This window comes from Asparagus officinalis, chromosome 5 (assembly GCF_001876935.1).
Source record: "Asparagus officinalis chromosome 5, Aspof.V1, whole genome shotgun sequence".
NCBI lineage: Eukaryota > Viridiplantae > Streptophyta > Magnoliopsida > Asparagales > Asparagaceae > Asparagus > Asparagus officinalis.
The window spans coordinates 89,834,124-89,853,625 of NC_033798.1; the positions used below are offsets into that span (position 1 = coordinate 89,834,124).

The 19,502-nt window shown below is 36.3% G+C and overlaps 2 protein-coding genes and 1 pseudogene across 2 annotated transcripts in view; 2 read left to right on the top strand and 1 right to left on the bottom strand.

The window, feature by feature from the left end:
• Window positions 1–426, top strand: part of LOC109840100 (fimbrin-5-like) — a 9,688-nt gene extending 9,262 nt beyond the window's left edge. The window contains exon 15 of the mRNA XM_020408612.1: window positions 1–426. Within this exon, the coding sequence (XP_020264201.1) occupies window positions 1–158 (158 nt within the window). The 3' untranslated portion in view covers window positions 159–426.
• The window catches only part of LOC109840101 (BTB/POZ domain-containing protein At2g04740), a 17,388-nt gene extending 1,010 nt beyond the window's left edge, over window positions 1–16,378 (bottom strand). Inside the window, 7 exon segments of the mRNA XM_020408613.1 lie at window positions 2,540–2,896; window positions 8,833–8,927; window positions 9,012–9,048; window positions 9,128–9,836; window positions 12,046–12,174; window positions 12,177–12,499; window positions 16,199–16,378. Coding sequence (XP_020264202.1) covers window positions 2,540–2,896; window positions 8,833–8,927; window positions 9,012–9,048; window positions 9,128–9,836; window positions 12,046–12,174; window positions 12,177–12,499; window positions 16,199–16,254 — 1,706 coding nt within the window. The 5' untranslated portion in view covers window positions 16,255–16,378.
• LOC109840098 lies at window positions 14,155–18,552 on the top strand (annotated as a pseudogene).

Consider the following 19,502-nt stretch of genomic DNA (forward strand, 5'->3'; position numbering starts at 1 on the left):
CGCTTACAGCCAGCATCATGTACTGGAGCCTGCAAAATCAACCTGCAGATAACTCGGCCCCTCCATCTCCACCCTCAGAGCCTTCTGCCGATGGAGAAGATGAAAGCGCTGTCACTGAAAGTGTTGAGAATTTGACCATCAATGACACCTCTTCTTAGACTTGAGAAGCAGAAAATATCGTCGGATAATATATATTGGTAGAAAGCATATGGTGTCTTCTCACACTGCTGATAGAAAGATGCCTCTTATTTTGATGTTTTAGTTTTTTTATTTGAATGTAAAATCTATTGTTTTGGTTATTCGAAGAAAGAAAAGAAAAGAATGTGAGTATCGGCATAATTCACAGATACTGGATTATGTTATAAGTATTTTTTTTGACATTCAATTTTGTTCATCTATTGAAGAAAATCTTCCTGAATTCGTTAAGGTGGCATGTGCAAACTGTTGGTGATATTTGATGATCGAATCTCAGTGTCATACGCAGTTATATTTGAACAGTGAGCTGGTAATTGACATGAAAATTAACAAAAACTTTTATTGTAAACCTGAGCCTATGGTTCACCTTTGAGGAATTTAATCAGGTAGCATGTTATAGATATAGCAGTAGTCCTCAGCCAATGGCTACACGAACAGAAGTGTTAGTTTCTTAATCAGCTTATAATTTCCATTTTAGTGTTTAATATTCCTGCAAATTTCCTTTCCATTTCATTTTCTGATGGTTTGTCAGTTACTTAATCCCTTGTAATGTGACAATCAAGTATGTTTTTAGGGACACGTTTTTAAAATAGACTCTTTCTAAGAAATAATTACCATTTTCGACCTGGTTGCAACTTATTTATCAAATTCGACCTAGTATCAGTCATGTCAGTAACATGGGCTAAAGTTGGGTCTTAGAACCGCATGGGATTGAGAATCTCATGCAGTTTAGTAGAAAATTAAACTTCATGGGATTCTCAATCCTGTAGAGTTTAGAACTCTACTAAACTACACAGGATTAGAAATGTCATGTAGTTTATAATATAGAAACTACACAACATTTATAATCCCATGTGGTTGGCTAACTGGTTAGCTCCAAAAGAGTTAGATTTCAACTAAATGGGATTATAAGTTTATAATCACCAACGGTAATTTTATTTTTATATTTATCTAATTCAGAAATTAAACACAAGAAAAATAATTCATTACTTAGCAAAGATTCGAACCATGGTCTTTCAACTCGTAACTTAACTCTTGAGCTATTAACCACTAAACTAACTACACGGGATTAAGAATGTGTAGTTTATATGTTATGAACGACACGGGATTCCCGATCCCGTATAGTTCGGTAGAGTTCTAAACTCTAGGGGTTCTCATTCCCCTATAGTTTAGTAGAGTTCTAAACTCTACGGGATTGAGAATCCCGTGAAGTTTAATTTTCTACTAAGGGGCTGTTTGGTTGGTTTCCTAAAATCAAAGAAAATGAAATAGGACCCCGAAAACCATTAAAATTGATTTTCATCCTTAAAAATCACCCACATCATCCAATAATATGATGACAACTCATCTCATTCATCTCCTTTCTTACTTTTAAGAATGAACCAAACATAAGAAATGGGTCACATCATCTCATCTCATCTCATTTCATCTTTAAAAATGAGTCATATCATCCAATAATATGGTGATAGCTCATCTTATTAAAATTTGATTTTCATCCATTTTCTCAAAAAAAAAATCATAAAATGGGTTTTTCTAAATATGAGTCACACCATCCAATAATATAATGATAACTCATCTCATCTTATCTCTTTTCTTAGTTTTAAAATTGAACCAAACACAAGAAAAGAACTTATTATAGAAAATAGATTTCTTATAATTGATTTTATTGTTTTTTAGCCAACCAAACAACCTCATAACAAGTCATAAAATTAGTTTCTTAAGAAATCACCCACATCATCCAATAATATGATGACAACTCATCTCATCTCATCTCATCTCGTATATTTTCTTACTTTTAAGAAGTGAACCAAACACAAGAAAAGAACCCATTATAGGAAATATGTTTCTTTTTCTTTGATTTTCTTGTTTTTCTAGCCAACCAAACAGCCCCTAACTACACGGACCGTAGAGTTCATAAAATATATTTCGTAATTTCGACCTAGTTTCAGCCATAATTTTATAGACTTAAGCACATTCCTTTTGCATGTTTTATCTTCCTTCACTGTTTAAAAAGCATTTTTAACACACACAACATAACTTGAATTAGATCTTGTATAACCCATATTTCCACCAAAAAAAAGGAAAAAAGAAAAGGAAAAAAGAAAGAAAGAAAAAATAAGTTTAAAAGCACGTAGAAGAAGAGTATAAAATACGCATGTACAAAGGAATAAAACACCTTTCATTCTGTTTATATATGTAGTTCAACTTTAAAAAAGAGAGCTGTTAAGCTAAACATCCCCGTAACAAGAGAAACAAATAAATCACAGATCATTTTCCCACTGAACATTTGACACTCGTTTGAAAAGTTTGTTTCGAGCAAGAAAAAGAATTTAACAAATCTTACTTAATAGTGGAATCTTCACTGTTTACCCTCTTATCACTATCATCACCAATTTCTCTTTCAGCAACGAGCATCAGCATCTCTAGCCTCTTATCAAACAGAGCAGCACTCTCATCCCTCTTGTCAAGCTCAGCCGCCTCTGCTTCGAGCCATTTCTCTCTCAAGTCGTCGAGAAGATTACCTTGATCGGATTGGCCTTCAGACCCTGGAGCACTCGGCCTGGTGGTTCTCAGGGAGGAGTCTCCAGAGGGTGGAGGGAGAGTCAAGAGCATTGCCCGGAATTCTCGGGTATCAGCAAATGTCTCAAAGTTGCAAGCAATGACATCTAAACAATATTCTCTAATCTTTATGACACCATACCTGCAATAATATGTAAATCTTAAGGTTTAGACACTTACGCCTCGTTTGACAACGGGCTAATGGAGGAGTTAAGGCGGTTTAACTCCTCATTAGCCCCCAAAACAATAAAAATAATCCACGGAATAATAAACCCGCACGTGAGCGTTTTATTCAAGTTAACCGGTCTCAGAGCTACTCCAACCGGGCTGCACTTCTCCAAAATGTAGCCCGGTTATAATTTCATTATTCCAATTGTGTCCCGTTATTTTTTTACTTACTTAAAATCTGTATATATATATTAATATATTAAATATTTTTTAATAAAAATAATATCATTAGAAATGTCTCGTCGATACCTTCAAATGAGACTAATATCGAAATATAAATTTACAAAATAAGTAATTAGAAATGATAATACATTGAAAAATAAACAGAAATAAAATACATTAACTTAAAATTACATCGAAACTTTAATAAAAAAAAGTTACATCATTTTATTGTCATGTCTCTCCCACAAATATTCAATTAATGCATTTCGAAATGCAAAGTGTGCTTCTTTGTCTCTGAATTTCTTATGCCGGGTCAGGAATTGTCGGAACCGTTCGGCATCGTTCATCCCTATGTCTTCAACATTTGAAATTGATGGTGGAGTTGAAACGACAATATCTTCTTGCTCATCACATTCATCCTCAATAATCATGTTGTGCATTATTATGCAAGTGGTTCTTGCTCATCACATTCATCCTCAATAATCATGTTGTGCATTATTATGCAAGTGGTCATGATATCATGCAAAGTTCGTTTATCCCAATAATCATGTTGTGCATTATTATGCAAGTGGTCATGATATCATGCAAAGTTCGTTTATCCCAAAAACATGTAGGGCCCTTGATTATAGCAAATCTTGACCGGAGAACACCAAACACTCACTCCACATCTTTTCGACAAGTTTCTTGCATCATTGCAAAATATTATTTCTTTTTTATCTTCGGATTTGAAAATGGTTTGAACAAGCGTTGGCCATTTCGGATATATGCCATCGGTCAAATAATAACCGACATCATAATTCTTTCCTTGAATTGTATAATGAGCAGGAGGAGTAATACATTGTGTTAGGTTGTCAAACAAATTAATATTATTAGAACCTGGCAAGCCAAAGAATGCATGTCATATCCATAGGTCATATGATACTACTGCCTCAAGAATAATGGTTGGGCCTCCGTGACGTCCTAAGTATTGTCCCGCTCATGCTGTTGGATAGTTTTTTCATTCCCAATGCATATAGTCTAGACTTCCCAACATTCCTGAGAAACCTTACTCTTCGCCTTTTTATAACAGTCTTACAACATCGTCGGTATTAGAGGATCTAAGATATTCATCTCCATACACTTCTACAATTGTTCTGCAAAATCTCTTCAAACATTCAATTACAGTTAACTCACCAATCCTTACATATTCATCAGTACTATCTGCCGATGCACCATACGCCAACATATGAAGTGTTGTTGTTACTTTTTGTAAAGTAGACAGTCCAAGCCGGCCGACACCATCCACCTTTCGTACGAAATAGTTGTCGTGCTCTCGTACAGCGTCCACGATACAAAGGAAAAGATTCGTTTGCATTCGGAATCTTCTACGGAATAAATTTGCACTGTATGTGGGATTATCAGAAAAATAGTCATTGTAGAGAAATTACCTTCTTTCCTCCCACGATTGATTACCAAATGACCAGGCACTGAGCCGATACGCTTTAGCCTCTCTTCCTCTTTAGAGAAATAACTCATTATTTCGTTGTTAGAGGCATATAGACGAGCTAAGGTTTCATCTTCCTCCTCCCATTGTTTCATATCCTCCTCTCATTGTTCAACGTAATGAGAAAAGGTTTCGTCATCAGAAGAAGAAGAAGAAGGTAGATGTGATGGTCCAGCTCCATAGTTCATTGTTGAAGAGGGGGTTTGGAGAAATGAAAGAAGATTGGTGATGAGTTGTTAATAGTTGTACGTTGTCATTATATAATGTTTCTACCCACATTGGATTCTCTCACCCGTATCGTTTTCTACCCACATTGAATTCTCCCACTGGCGTTGGTTTTCTACCCACATTTGATTCTTTCCCGTATCGTTTTCTACCCACATTGAATTTTTCCACTGACATTGGTTTTCTATCCACATTGGATTCTTTCCCGCATCGTTTTCTACCTACATTGGATTCTCCCACTGGCATTGGTTTTCTACCCATATTGGATTCTTCATAATTTTTTCACTATAAATACTAGCACAATCCTCATTCCTCCATCACAACTCTTCACATTCCTCCTCCATAACTCCTCTCTTATGGCATCCACTCGCGGAAAATCATTCTTACAAGAAGAAGATCAAATTTTATGTGCTACATGGCTTAAAGTATCTCAGGATCCAGTTTTAGGTTCCAATCAAAAGAAAGAAAAGCTATGAGAGCGAATTTCAACTCTATTTCACGAAAGGATTTCCAACATTTGCACTGTACATAGGAGTCTGAAGTCTCTCTCATGCCAAATGCAATTAATTATGAAAGCCATCAGCAAATTTTGAGGATGTATTCAACAAGTCGAGCGCCTCAATCCAAGTGGTGCTTCTGAACTTGATATTGTAAGTATATGAATTACATGTTTCTTGGTTATTAAATTATTTCTTATTTTATTAATTCCTATTTCTTCTTTTGTGGTAGAATAAACGTGCTAGGGTCATATTTGCAGAAGATCCAGAAGAGAAAAGATGATTTCTATTTGATCATGTTTGGTCGATTTTGAAGGATGCAGAGAAATGGGCAAATAGAAGCGTCATGTCTCTTGCAACTTTCAAAACTTCAAAGTCTCCCTTATCTCAAGGATCTGATTCAAGCTCTCATGTCATCGACTTAAATGAAGACAATGAGGGATATACTCCTAATGACGACGACCATTCGACAATCAACATTTCAACTAGTCGACCTATTGGAAGGAAGAAAGAGAAGTTGAGAAGACGGTAAGAAATTGAAAAGAACCTTAACTTTGAAGTTTTTGCTAAAGAAAACCAAGAAATCTTAGAAGTTTTAAAAAGAGGTCAAGAATAACGAGAAAATAAAAGAATGACGATGAACCATGCTATGATGTTAAAGGCTAAAAATGATAAGAAAAAGTTAGATCTTCAGCAAGAACGACAAGAGAATGAAATTATGCTAGTTGATCTGGATGATATTACCGATACAACAAAACGCGAATATTTTCGAATTAAACAACAACAGATTTTAAATAGAACTATAGCTAATGGTTCCTCATCTGATACCCCTAATCCTGAATACAGCTACGCAGGAAGTCAATACGGAACACCTGACTATAGAGTAGGTGGATACGGAGGAGTTAACTTTCCAGACTTTTAGTATTTTTCATGTATTATGTTTTTCTTATTTTTCATGTAATTTTTAATTCATGCTTTTGTTTTCTATGTAATGGTCGTTGATTTAGTATTTTTCTATGTAATGTCGCTGAATGTAATATATAAAATTTCATCATTCGGAATAGTTATGAAAATTGTTCCAAATATTATGCTATATTTTCTGGTTTTTAAATTTTAAAGGCTCTTATCTGTCTTATTATCAATTTATTAAAGATAATTAATTTTATTTAAATAATAAATATATTATATATTATAATTTTAATATTAATTTATAATATATTTTATATTTTAAATTAATTCATATAATTTTTTTAAATATTTTATATTTTTTATATTTTTAAATCTATTTAAAGTATTATAAAAACAATCAATTAAAAATATAAATGGAGCTTCATATAGAGGGGTGGTTGGAGTGCCCCCCTCTAAAAAGGAATATTCAAGAGAATATTCTTTGGGGAGGCTGCATTTTGCAGCCTCCCCATTGGAGTTGCTCTAATATGCAAGAGAAGAATAGTTTTATAATAATAATAATAATAATAATAATAATAATAAGAGAAAAGAAACGAGATCGCTTGAGCTTATCCTCAGTGCTTTGTTAACTAACTGCTCCTCAACTTAATTTTGGTTGCCGTTATTAAACTTATTCTTGGCCTGGCTGAGAACGATTCTTTGGTGGATGAGATGTATATGTTATATGTGGGATGATATATGCGTATATTTAGGTGTATTTGGAAGTCATTGATGAAACTTTATTTGATTTATGTTGAAAACTGTTCTTTGCAAATAAAATATATATTTTTAGTTGATTTTTGTTTCCCTCCTCACCACTCATTTATTAAAATAATACAAAAATGATAACATTTTAATAATTCAAATGAATGCAAATTCCAGTTGAAATTATTTTGATGAATTATTTATTAATAAATTTACCTATTCCAATAAGATCAAAGTCTGTACTTAAAAAAAAAAGATAATTAACTTCCTTAACTCTTCTCCATTTGCCAAATAAAAAAAGTCATCTGACCTATCTATTCCAAACGGAAATAATTATTTAAACCCCTCATGACTGGTTAACTAACTTAATCCTTCTCTCTTAAACCCTTGCCAAGTGGCACCTCAGTTCCAAAAAATTAAAACGCAGGCAAGAGATGAAACTGAAAGCAACATGGGATGCATATACTTGTCAGGTTAAGATATGTAAATGGATCTCAAATAGAATTATAGTAAATCTTCACCAATGTATTTCCTTTCTTTATTGGTTCAACCTTACATCTTTAATGAACATATCTCATGTCCTGAGGTCGCAGTTGTTTAGATCTAGGCGTATTTGTCTAAACCTAACCATTGAATTTATTTAAACCAACACGTACATTCATAAGCATCATCATTTATGTGTAGGTCAATTAACCTCTGAGCCACTCATTCATCAGATCTGCCAGTTTCTGCTTCACAGTAAGTTCACTGCATACGCTGCCGAAATAGCTTGTAATGAGCATACCCAGTTAACAGGACAGTATAAATTACCAAACAAATCTTCTAATCTTCAAAATCTTAAACAGCAGAGAGATTAGGATAATAGGTCAGGGGAGGAAAACAAGGATCGTTGTATTTTATGTGGTTTAGTTATTAACTGAAACCAAAAGAGAGATAATTTAGGTGGAACGGCTTGATTTCGTTTCATCATAAAAGAGAGATAATGAGCACTAGCACATGTTGCCCAAAAGAATAATATATGGCCAAGGAATATGCCTAAACATTAACTAAGGTTTCAGGATTTCACATGGCCGAGTAAAAGCTTAAATGAGTATATTTAGGTAATCTCTCTATTGAATGTCTCAAGCTGTAAGAAACTAAATTATATATCAGTAGGTTGCATAGATGCGTGAGTGGTATAGTGCAGGTAATAGTTTGCAGAGACCAAGGTTTAAATCAAATATTTCATCCTGTTATCCCTTCAGGTGGACTTTTTCATTGAATTTACAACAGCACTGCTACGTGATGTGAACTTTATATTGATTGCCAGACAACGACCTTTCCGCCAGACAACTCAAAGTCTTATGACAAGTCATCTGTTGCATAGTTTCCTTGACCAGGAATTTGACAACTGCTATATAGTGACAACTGCCATATAGAGAACTTCCGACAATTTATTAAGGCTTTATTTTCCTCTAGTCATGCTTCATTACTGGCCTGATTTAATTTGGAAAAGGTATCGGATGATGATGATGGTGAAAGGAAGTGTTGCAAAACAAATTTCATTCATGTAGTTATTATATCTTTGGCCTCTGATGACAATTATAGGAGAAATCATTGTGAAAGAAGTTTAAGTCAATTCTCTAACTAGATTCTGTCATAAGGATGAATCTGAATTCATAAATTATCAATTCATAAACTAAGCACGTCGTGTGATCAATAAATCAGCAAATAACAAAAACAAATAGTGCTACACCTATGTACATTCAAATATAAAGAAATTAATAACATGGAAGATTTAATTAACAAAAGGTAAAAGAATATGGCAAATATATTATGAACAAAACGTACATGTCTGATAGCATCAACGGTAGCAGAACATCTGCAACAGCTCTCTTCAAAGGAAATAACAAGTATCTTGAAGAAGCATCAAAAATTTCCTCAGCCTGACCAATCAAAATTCATCATATACTTAGAAAACTAAGATACCAAGTGATAAAAGAATGTCATCTAAAATTTTTCCAAAATACCTGATCAGGATCTAAATCCTTCAAGCCATCAGTATACCTGGAGCCAGATGTATCAGGTGTAACTATCTATCTTATGGATGAGTAGAAAAGTATATATTTAAGAACAACACGCTTACATGTATTCTATCATCTTTTCAAATGCCTCTGTACTCAAGTCATGCTCCTCAAAAAAGGGAAGGGATTGGCTTTGAAGCTCATCATTTCCTTCAAGAAAATCAGTCATCCGAGACAATCTAGCTTTGAAATACTCCGAACGTGATGCTAGGATCACTTGGTGGCAATAAAATTTCCTGTTACCAACTTTTATGCAAACGTCGGCAAGATCATTATCAGATGGACTGCCGTTCTCCTTGCTGGAGTTTGCAAGGGAAGTTTCTAGAATCCTGTGCAAGGCAGAAGGAAGCCTATCCTGCTCTGGTAGAGATGAGCCCTGTAATATAAACCTTTTCTGAGAATTATCAACCTCCCTCAATGATTTATACTCAGCATAAGTTTGGTGAACTAATTCCTTCTCCAGGATCTTCTGCAATTCCTCACATTTGCAAGCTTTGCATGTGCGTACAAGATCTTCCATGTCATCAACTGCAACTTCGAGTCTATCAGAGTAGAAGAAGTGAATAAGACTATAGAGTGCAGGATAAGATAATTTTTGCCTCGAGAATCTCACTTCCTTCCTTTCCTTCCATTCCCCTTCAAATTTCTTTTTAAAGAAGGGAGAACGTGCACTTAGAATGACACGGTGAGCTTCAATCGGCCTTCCATCCACATAGAATATGATATCTGGAGGGAAGGAGCTAGAACCAGATCCATTCAGTGAAGCAAAACCTGTTTATTCAACGTTGAGAGTTAATAGTATATGGGGGAAAGGAAGTCCGGATACTCAACATTAAAATAAAATGTTTGGAGAAAACTAGAATGCAAGTGTCAAACGATATAACCATGACAAAAAAAGGTTTGCACTAAAATCGTTAAGCTCTGCAAAGATAATGTAAACAAAGGAACTTGATATCCATTACCCCATACATATCTTCCTTATTACCATCCACATATTGTGCTTATGCATGTGTGGATGTGAGCTCTAGGGATAAGAAGTTAATGCATGTGCAGGCAATTGATCTCCTATACACTTTTTCCCCACGTGGTCATCCTCTATGTCCCTTATTGCATATTGTATTTGTGCGTGTGTAGGTGCTTTCTTTCTTCTCTTTTTTTGGGGTGGCTGGGTGTGTGTGTGTGTGTTTTGGTTTTGTTGATATTCTGTGCCTCTAATTTGGATCAACTATCCACACAAGTTTTAAATGAAAGAAATGTCATTGTGTAGCATGTGCTTCTAAAGTCATCTGCTGGTGTTTAACTATAATTTTATGATAATCATTTGTTTTGAACATAACGAAGAAGTCATTGCATGCTCCCCTCAAATGTCGGGATTATGTACATAAAAACTTTTCTGCATTCAACTCTATGAAGACGTTTTTAGTCCTCCATTAAACAAGGCTAGTGGACTCATAGAGCTGCTGGCATATGTCTAGAGCATTTTTAACAATCTTTAGCTTATCCTCAACCATAGCAATCTTTGACTTCCTTACTTATGACTTAATGATCTTTTAGCATCCTTCTCCTCATCCGTCCTAACATTCTCATTCAGCAACACCCTTACACCTTATTTGATACATGGGAATAGGCAATGTTACATTAAACGCTGGGCGCTTCTAGGCGTCGGACTTGATGCCCAGCGCTTAGTCGCCTAAGCAGGCGCCTAAGCGGTTTCTGGGCGTTTTTTTTTTCTTTCTTCATTTAAGTGGTGGTCAATTAGGTTTTGTTGAAGGTCGGAGGAGGTAGTGGAGATGTTCATATTTGGAGGTTAATGGAGTTTGGAGGACGTGTAAGCTACGACACATAAAATCACAATCAATGCCTACAGGGTGCAATCCACGTAAGCAGACAATGCTCCCCTAAACGCTCGTAAAATCTAGGTGGGCAGCCTAAATACCGCCTAGATGCTAGGCGCTAGTTAGGCGGCCTAGGTACTGTCTAGGCGTAGACGTACGCCTAAGCGGACTAGGCGGAGGTTTTTTAAAACATTGGGAATAGGTGAGAATGGAATGCTCATTTCCACTTTTCATTAATGCATACCAAACACAACACCATTTTAGAAGCTAGAGTGATCATTCACACTTCTCATCCATTCCCACTTGATATGGTAATGAACATTCCTTATGCGATGGCAGGGATTGGACATTCCCACTTAAGTGAGAACAAAAATTTAGAACAACATCTTGATTGCTTATTAGTTACCCATATCAAAAATAAGATTGTCATTCCCCCTTTATTCTATAATCGCATCCAAACATAAGAATTAGAATGAGTATTCCATTCCCACATCCATTCCATTTTGTTCCTAATTCTATCTCATTCTCACTTGACTCCATTCCCATGTAACAAACGAGGCATTAGTTCAAACATGTTCATCAACTACAAGATTCCTAACAAGAACACCTGGCCATCTCATAAATTTTCTCCCAAGAGAGTTAATTGCCCATAAATAACCAATGTTCCATGAACATTTCTTCTCAATTTGACAACAAATTGAAGCCAATAAATGGAAATAGTCATATTTATATATTTCTAGGCCAAAAAAGTATGTGAACTATTTCTTTCCTGTGCCATGCATTTCATTTAGGTTGTGCTAAGTCTAGCTTTTTCTTTTTCTCTATGATAGTAGGCTTCACTTCACTTCTTCTCCGTATGTTATTGCCTCTCCACAAGACCCATAGCGCCAAGAGAACTATATCCTGACAAAGCATAACAAAATCCTTCACAGTCAATGAAAAGAGGTAGATTAATATCAATCATAAAGTAAAGCTAACAATTTTTGTCAGCATTCTGCAGAAGTTGCATTAACAATGTTCAAAGATCGTTCTTGTTCCCTTCTAACGTTCCTAAAAATTCACACAAATCCTAATTTCACTAACAAAAAAAATTCTAACATGCAAAAGTATGGACTTCCATTTATCTAATCAACCAAAACCCTAACCTTTTTTTGCTACAGCCGCAGCTCCCGCGTTCTCCTCACCCTGCTGCTCAAAAAACGCCGCTCGATTCGCCGCACACCCCAAAAACGTATCCCTAAGCGTCTCCGCCAACGGCCCCAACGGCGGCGGCTCGCCTCGAACGCCTTCAACAGCCTCCTAACCCTAAGATTCAGCGCCGCGTAATGGCACCGATCGCCATCAAAAGTCCTCTCCGAGCAAATCGCCCCGGCTTCTAAAAGCATCCGAGCGGCCTCCACGTGTCCAGCGAGGCAAGCGTAGTATAAGGCGACGGAGTCCCATCGGTCCCTAGCGTTGACGTTGACGACGAGGCCGTTGTCGAGGAGGTGGCGGAGGCGTTCGACGTCGCCGGCGCGCGCGGCCTCGAAGACGTCGCCGGCGGGGACTTTTTTCAAGGGGATTGAGGGTTGGAGGTCTTCGGGGTCGAGGTCGAGATGTGTCCGAGGTCCGGGTCGATGGACTGTAACCAGGGTCGGCGGGTGGGTGAAGGCGGGTGGCATTTGGGTCGGCGGGTGGGTTGGGGAAGTGACTTGGGGTGGGGAGCGTGGACTTGTTCTGAACGGTCGGGTTCGTGACGAGGAGGGATGCAACTGGGTCGGTCCGGGTACGCGCATGCGATCGAATTCAAGTCTCCTAGTTGGGAATTTTGGATTTGAGAAGGATTTATTTTGGCTTTCACGCTCGACTAGTGCGTACGCATTACATTTTGGACCTATTCTCTATCACGTTTAATACATTTAATTTGATTATTGTGTACTTAAAATTAAAAATCATATCTATTGTTCTATACTTAAAAGATATTGTTCCCGATACACTAAATTACTATAGCAAAAACAGTAAGTTTACTCCTGTATGGCCAAGGGAGGACCCAAAGATTTATTGTTTATGCTATAGTAATTTATTGTATCATGAACAGCAAATCTTGGATCTTCTTTTAAGTATAGAGGAGTAGAAGTATGCCTATTTTATCACAGTGATACTCTAAAAAAAATTTATGCTTTGATATCCTGGAGCTTGATCTCATTTCACTTTGTTACCTCACCTAGATTTTCAATTGATTAAAAAAAACTATACGGCATGTTCTTCACTATCGCTATGAACATTTCGTTGCATGAACCCTTGGCAACTAGGAAAATGGGCCTTACATGTACAAATTTAATAGGAAGCCTAACAAAATATGGACGGTAGCATGAATGGGAAAATGGAAATGGAACTTTTGGTATGAAAGTGTTAAAAAATACTTCAAGGTGTCAAAAGTAAAAAGACAGATAATTTTTAGGGTGCCAGAGTGAAAATGAACCTTTGAGTAATATATAAATTTTGTACTGGACTAATCTTGTTATTACAAGATACGTGTGCATTGTCACGTGTCTCAAGAGGACTAAAAATTTCTAACAAAACCCAAAGAGCAAAACGTGAATAATTGAGATAGATAATCCTGTGACAGTAAGGGGGCTATTTGTTAAGAATATAGGGAATCTAAAAAAATAGTAGAAACTAATTTCAAGTTTTTCCATGAGTTTCTTGAAAAAATGTTTTTACAAGTTTTGTTTCGCCATGAAAAAACGAGACAGAAATGATTTTCAGCACAATCATTAATTTATTACACAGACCAAAAAAATAAGAAAACACATGAATTGAAAATGGTTCCCTCGATCAACTTCTCTTTGTTTGATCAGTGATGGGACACCATAGGAATTCATGAGCATAGTAGCCATGGTGAGAATACCATCTAAATAAGACAAAAGTAGAGATCATCCAAAGTGAGTTGGTAATCGTAACGCTCATTGGAAGATCAATCCAACGGTCATATGCACGCAACGGTAACAAAGTAGCCAACAGCTCGCATATCTATCTACCCTTTAAAAGAGGGAGTTCATGAAAAACTTTACCCTCCTCAAAATATCATTCCAACAAATTTAATTACCAAACATATCCTGAAATCAGCCACTTTACCCTTTCATCCGTTACGCCTATGTACCTCCTCCCAACCTGAGCCGTCCCCACAACTCCCCCGGTAGAAAACGTATAAGATCCCTCCATCATCTTCCTCCTGTTTCACTTTTTTTTACCGAGATTCTCTCCAATGTCGGTTCCAGTGTACATAAAAATTTCTTAGTGTTTTGAATCTGGTTGTGTTTGTGAATTGATGGGAGGTTGGGGGCTGTTTCAATGCAGGGCGTCTAGGGATCGAGCGATCGATGAAGCCCGCAGCGGTGCAAGCCGATCAAATGCCAGCGAGCAAGTACAATTCAAGAAACCTAACTAGGGTTGAGAGGCTCCTGCGAGAGAGGGAGCTCAGGAGGTTCAACATGTCCTTCAACATCGTCGAGGCTGAGCCTGGCGGGCTCGAGGAGGTGGGGCCCGTCCTCCTGCTCGAGCAGGAGATGAGGCCGCTGGACCCACCCGGTGATGATGTGGGCTCCACCCCTGCCACGACGGTGATGTGAAGGGCACGGCGGAGGTAGAGGAGGGCGGCCGATGAAGCAGAGGCTGCTGGTGGTGGCGAACCGGCTGCCGGTGTCGGCGGTCAGAAGGGGGGAGGAATCTTGGTCGCTTGATATCAGCGCGGGCGGCCTTGTCAGCGCTCTGCTTGGTGAGAGCTTGAGCTTTAGTCTTATCTCCACTGCATGGTTGCTTCGTCGTCATGTTAGTTTAGAATAGGGAATTTAATAAAGTTTTTGGAGTTAAAAATGATGCAATGATGGGAGTTTTGTTGCATTAGTTCGTGGGTGGAGGAGGTGGATGCTAAGTTTTAGTGCATGGTTGCTTGTTGCTATAATTGTTTTATATATGATTGAGAATTTTGACCAATTTGGTAGCAATATGGTAGAATGACTAGAATTTTCTTGCATTATTTTAGAGGTGAGGAGGTTGAAGCTAAATTGTATTGCATGATTGCTTCTTGGTCTAATGTTCTATAATGGAGAATTTTAATCACTCGTTAGCGAGATGACTGATGACATAATGAGAATTTGATTGCATTATTTTAGGGGTAAAGGAGGTAGACGCTAAATGGATCGGATGGGTCGGTGTAAATGTGCCAGATGAAATTTGGCAGAGAGCTCTTACAAAAGCTCTAGCTGAAAAGGTATAAAGTTGATGAGCTCTTAACATTCATGCTTTTGTAATCTAATATAAAATGTTGTTATATTTGCAAACAGAGATGCATTCCAGTTTTCCTTGATGAGGAAATAGTGCACCAATATTACAATGGATACTGTAACAACATCCTATGGCCTCTCTTCCATTACCTCGGACTCCCTCAAGAAGATCGATTAGCCACAACCCGTAGCTTCCAGTCTCAGTTTGATGCATACAAGAGGGCAAACCAGATGTTTGCTGATGTTGACAATGAGCACTATGAAGAGGGGGATGTTGTTTGGTGCCATGATTATCATCTAATGTTTCTTCCCAAATGTTTGAAGGAATATAACAGCAATATGAAAGTTGGATGGTTTCTTCATACACCGTTCCCTTCTTCTGAGATTCATAGGACTATTCCATCTCGTTCAGATTTGTTGAGATCTGTTCTTGCGGCTGATTTAGTTGGGTGAGCAACTTTTTTTTGACTGAATACTTTTGTGTGTTTTCTGTTGTTTGCTTAGCACATGGCTTGGTATTCCATGACACTCTACATTCCACTATCTTCAACTTTTCTGCCACATGATATACACAAAGTAAGGCATATGCTTATGAAATTCAGTGAGCAGCTAAAGTATTCCTTTCTATTCACATATATGAATACAAACAAACATTTTTGAAGTAGTTTTAAAATCGTTCCCTTAATCTTTAAAGGACTATCTTATTAACTAAATTGAATGGAAGAAACGGATTCAGTGTACTAACCCTAAAAGTTTAGGACAGATGCTTCAATTTTTTTTCTTTTTTGGTTATTGTTTTACGTCATACCTACACATGAGATTAGATTCATATGCAAGTGACAGGATGGCCGAAAGTTGTAATTTCTTAAGTTTTTCATATTGACCAGACCACACCATTAAATTACCAATATATCTGTTATATGATTGCAACATTTCATCATTCTTTTCTTGAACACCGCATCAAAATAGCATGGTATTCGACGTGAATTTTGTATTTTTGAACTGTTTAGTAGTTCTTGCATCCTTGTTTTATATCTCACCTCCCCCCCCTCTCTATTCCTTTTCTTGTTTTCTTTTTCTTTTTGGCATTTTTGGGATTGTATAATGCAACACAAAGTCAGTGTTTGTTGAGCATTGAGCACATTTTGCTATATTTTTCTTAATGAGATCAACACTTTGTCTACTTACTATGAGTTCCCTTTATTTGTTTGATTTGTAGACTCTTCTAGATTCAGTTGGAGTGTCAATTTGGCAGATGAATGTAGAACCGCTTGATGATTGTCCACATTCTAAGAAAATTAACTCACATCAAATGGCCAGTGGAGATGCAAATGATCTTTACAGTGATTGTGAGTCTGGTTGTACTGACGATGATTATGATTTAGATGAATCTCATACTGCATTTATTGGAAAAAATGATCAGCGGGTAGCCGTTGCCTGTGATGATGGTTGTGTACGATTATATTACATGTCCGATACAAATGGACTAACTTATTATAGATCATTTCCTCGAGTTAGCGGTTAGACTCATACACTTACCCTCTCTTTTTTTCACTTTTATAATACCTTTTACAGTAGTTATCAATCATTTTTATGTGCAGGACGCATCCTAAGTGTTGCTTGGAGTTTCAATGCAAAGCTAATATTTTCCGGCAGTAGCGAAGGGTATGTTTCATTAGTTGGCTGCAGCAAGTTTTGCTTAATTTTATTTGCAAAGACTTGTTTACTTCTGCTTGCCTGACTATATCTACAAAGTAGTTGGAAATTTTGAGTTTATTCTTTTCTGCTTGCAATTTAATGAAATTCCCTTCTCAGTTGTTTTACTTATATAACCAATGGATAATTGCTTCATCTATTCCTTCTCCTTGTTTGGTTCTAATACATTTTCTAACTTTTATAGTATCATAAGATGCTGGGACACTACATCATTTCATGAAATTTATCGCATCACAGCTGGCCTTGGTGGCTTGGGTAGTGGACCGGAGTTCTGTGTCTGGTCGTTGCTGTCCTTAAGGTACAAGGATATCTGGTTACTTAATAAGATTTCGACTTCTTCATTGCATCTAAGACTTATTTTATGATGCTTTTAGGTGTGGTACGCTAACGATTTTTTGTTCTTAAAGTCTCACCAATGATCCTCTGTTGTTAGCTTTTAATTTTTCATGCGCGTTATCAGATATATTTAATGCAATGTAATTCTCTATGCTTGGAATGTTATAATGACAAACATCTCAAACTTTTGAGTACTGGCTAACCTGCTTTGCATACTTCTTTCGCTTCTTGTAGGAAAACACAATTATTTACTTTTCATTTCAAAAGACAAAACCAACCAGCGCCATTGTAAAATAACAAGATTTAGATAATGTGTAATAACCAGTCAAACTAATAGTAATCCAATGTGTAAAATTTGGAGAAGGATGAAATGTGCATGTATGGACACAAAGATGTTCTTGACGCGTATTCAGAAACAATACCAATTCAAACAAATAATAAACTAATGTTTTAATGGGTTGTTTATCATAACGTTTTCCCATTGTAATAAAGCAAAACAGGAGATACTTTAAGGATGGAGTAAGATGTTATATTATGATAAGAATAGTAGTTCAATTACCTTCAAGGCTTTAACAAAGGTGATAAATAGTATAATTTAAGGATTGAATTAAGAAGATTAGGAGAATGTTATGAGTACATTTAAAAATCTAACCAGATAAAAGTATTTTTTTTTCATTTTTTCAATGCAGGCACCTACTGATCTATTCATGCAATATGGTTTTCTGGCTCCAGCCTTTGTTTGCACTTTTAATCTCATTAATCTGTTTTAATCTATTGCCTTTGTAGTAAGAAAATTCCGTGCTTGACCCTTTCATTAATAGAGTTTAGTTTACCCATCTTTGTAGCATCCTATCCTCCATTATGCACTTATTGATTGAGATTCTTTGTTTTGGACCACTTGATATGTAGGCGTGTCTTTGTACAAATCCACAGCTCTCCTATTAATGCATAATTCCTTCCAGTGTTATATTGGGCGCTCTAAGGCAATCTGCTTGGGTGCTGAGGCGGTTCAAGGCACTGAAACCGTGCTCTGCATGAGATGTGGGGTGCATTGTGTAAGTGAGGCGCACACCTCAATACACCTTATTGTGACTCACGCCTTGGTGCACCTCCGTGCGCCTCATTGATATTACTACTACATTCTCTATTCCTCTTCATTTGCCTGCTACTTTGTCTCATTACCATTCTGTCCTTCCTCAAATTCTCGCCTACTCCTTATATTTCCTCCATTTTTTCCTGTTATTATTACTATATTGAAACAATGATTGTGAAATCACAAACTATTGTTCTAGGTATTGCGATATCGGCTGTTATTAATAATATCGAACTTGATTATGTTCCTTTGTTTTTTTATTGAATCATTGTGAAACCAAGGCTTGGACATGTTCTGTTGCTTATAATGTTTGTGATTCTAGATGTATGATTTTATAAAAAAAGTTCTTTTATTATTTTTGTTGTGATAAATTACTGGAAATACGGAAGGGTAGCATTAAATTGTCATTAAATCTCTTGTAACTGGTGTTAAGACTATGAATTAGAACATTATTATGTGATTTAGGTTATTGACCATGAAATTTAATATTTTGCAACCTTAGGACGACACTCCAAGTTCCCCTATAACAAAATGACTCTAGCGCAATTAGATGAGAGGGGAGATAGAAAGTTTTGTTATTATGTTATTTATTATTTATGTTGTAATAAGGATTGTTTGTTTGAAATATGGATTAAATTAAATAAATCATAATGAAATGAATCAATAATAAAATAATAAATTTAAAAAATTACCACGTGCATGGCACGTGCAATCCAACTAGTATATTGATACACCGAACAATATTTAGAGGCAAAAATATCATCTTGCCCACCTAAGAACTCAAAAAATATAACATACTTCAACAGCATGTTCAAGATGGACACATCCGAAGAGTCACAAACTTATGAGGATAGATGTTTAGGGGGTGTTTGGTTACATTTCTATAAATTGTAGGAAATGTTTTCCATCAAAAATTTGATTCCCTTGTACTTCTTAAAAAAATTATAGGAAAAGATTTGGGAAGTCAAAAAGTACAAATTTTTCTTGTTTTTTGAAGTTTGTTTGTTTGGTTCAAAACAAGAAAATGTGCCACACACTTTATAGAAATAGCAACTTTTCTTTTTCTTTTGTTTGGTTACATATGTCAAATTTATAGAAAATTGTTAACTACCATATTTATTATTTTATTTAATAATGGCTAGTTTAATGGCTAGTCCTAACAATATAGAGCTAAACAAGCTTGATTGACCAT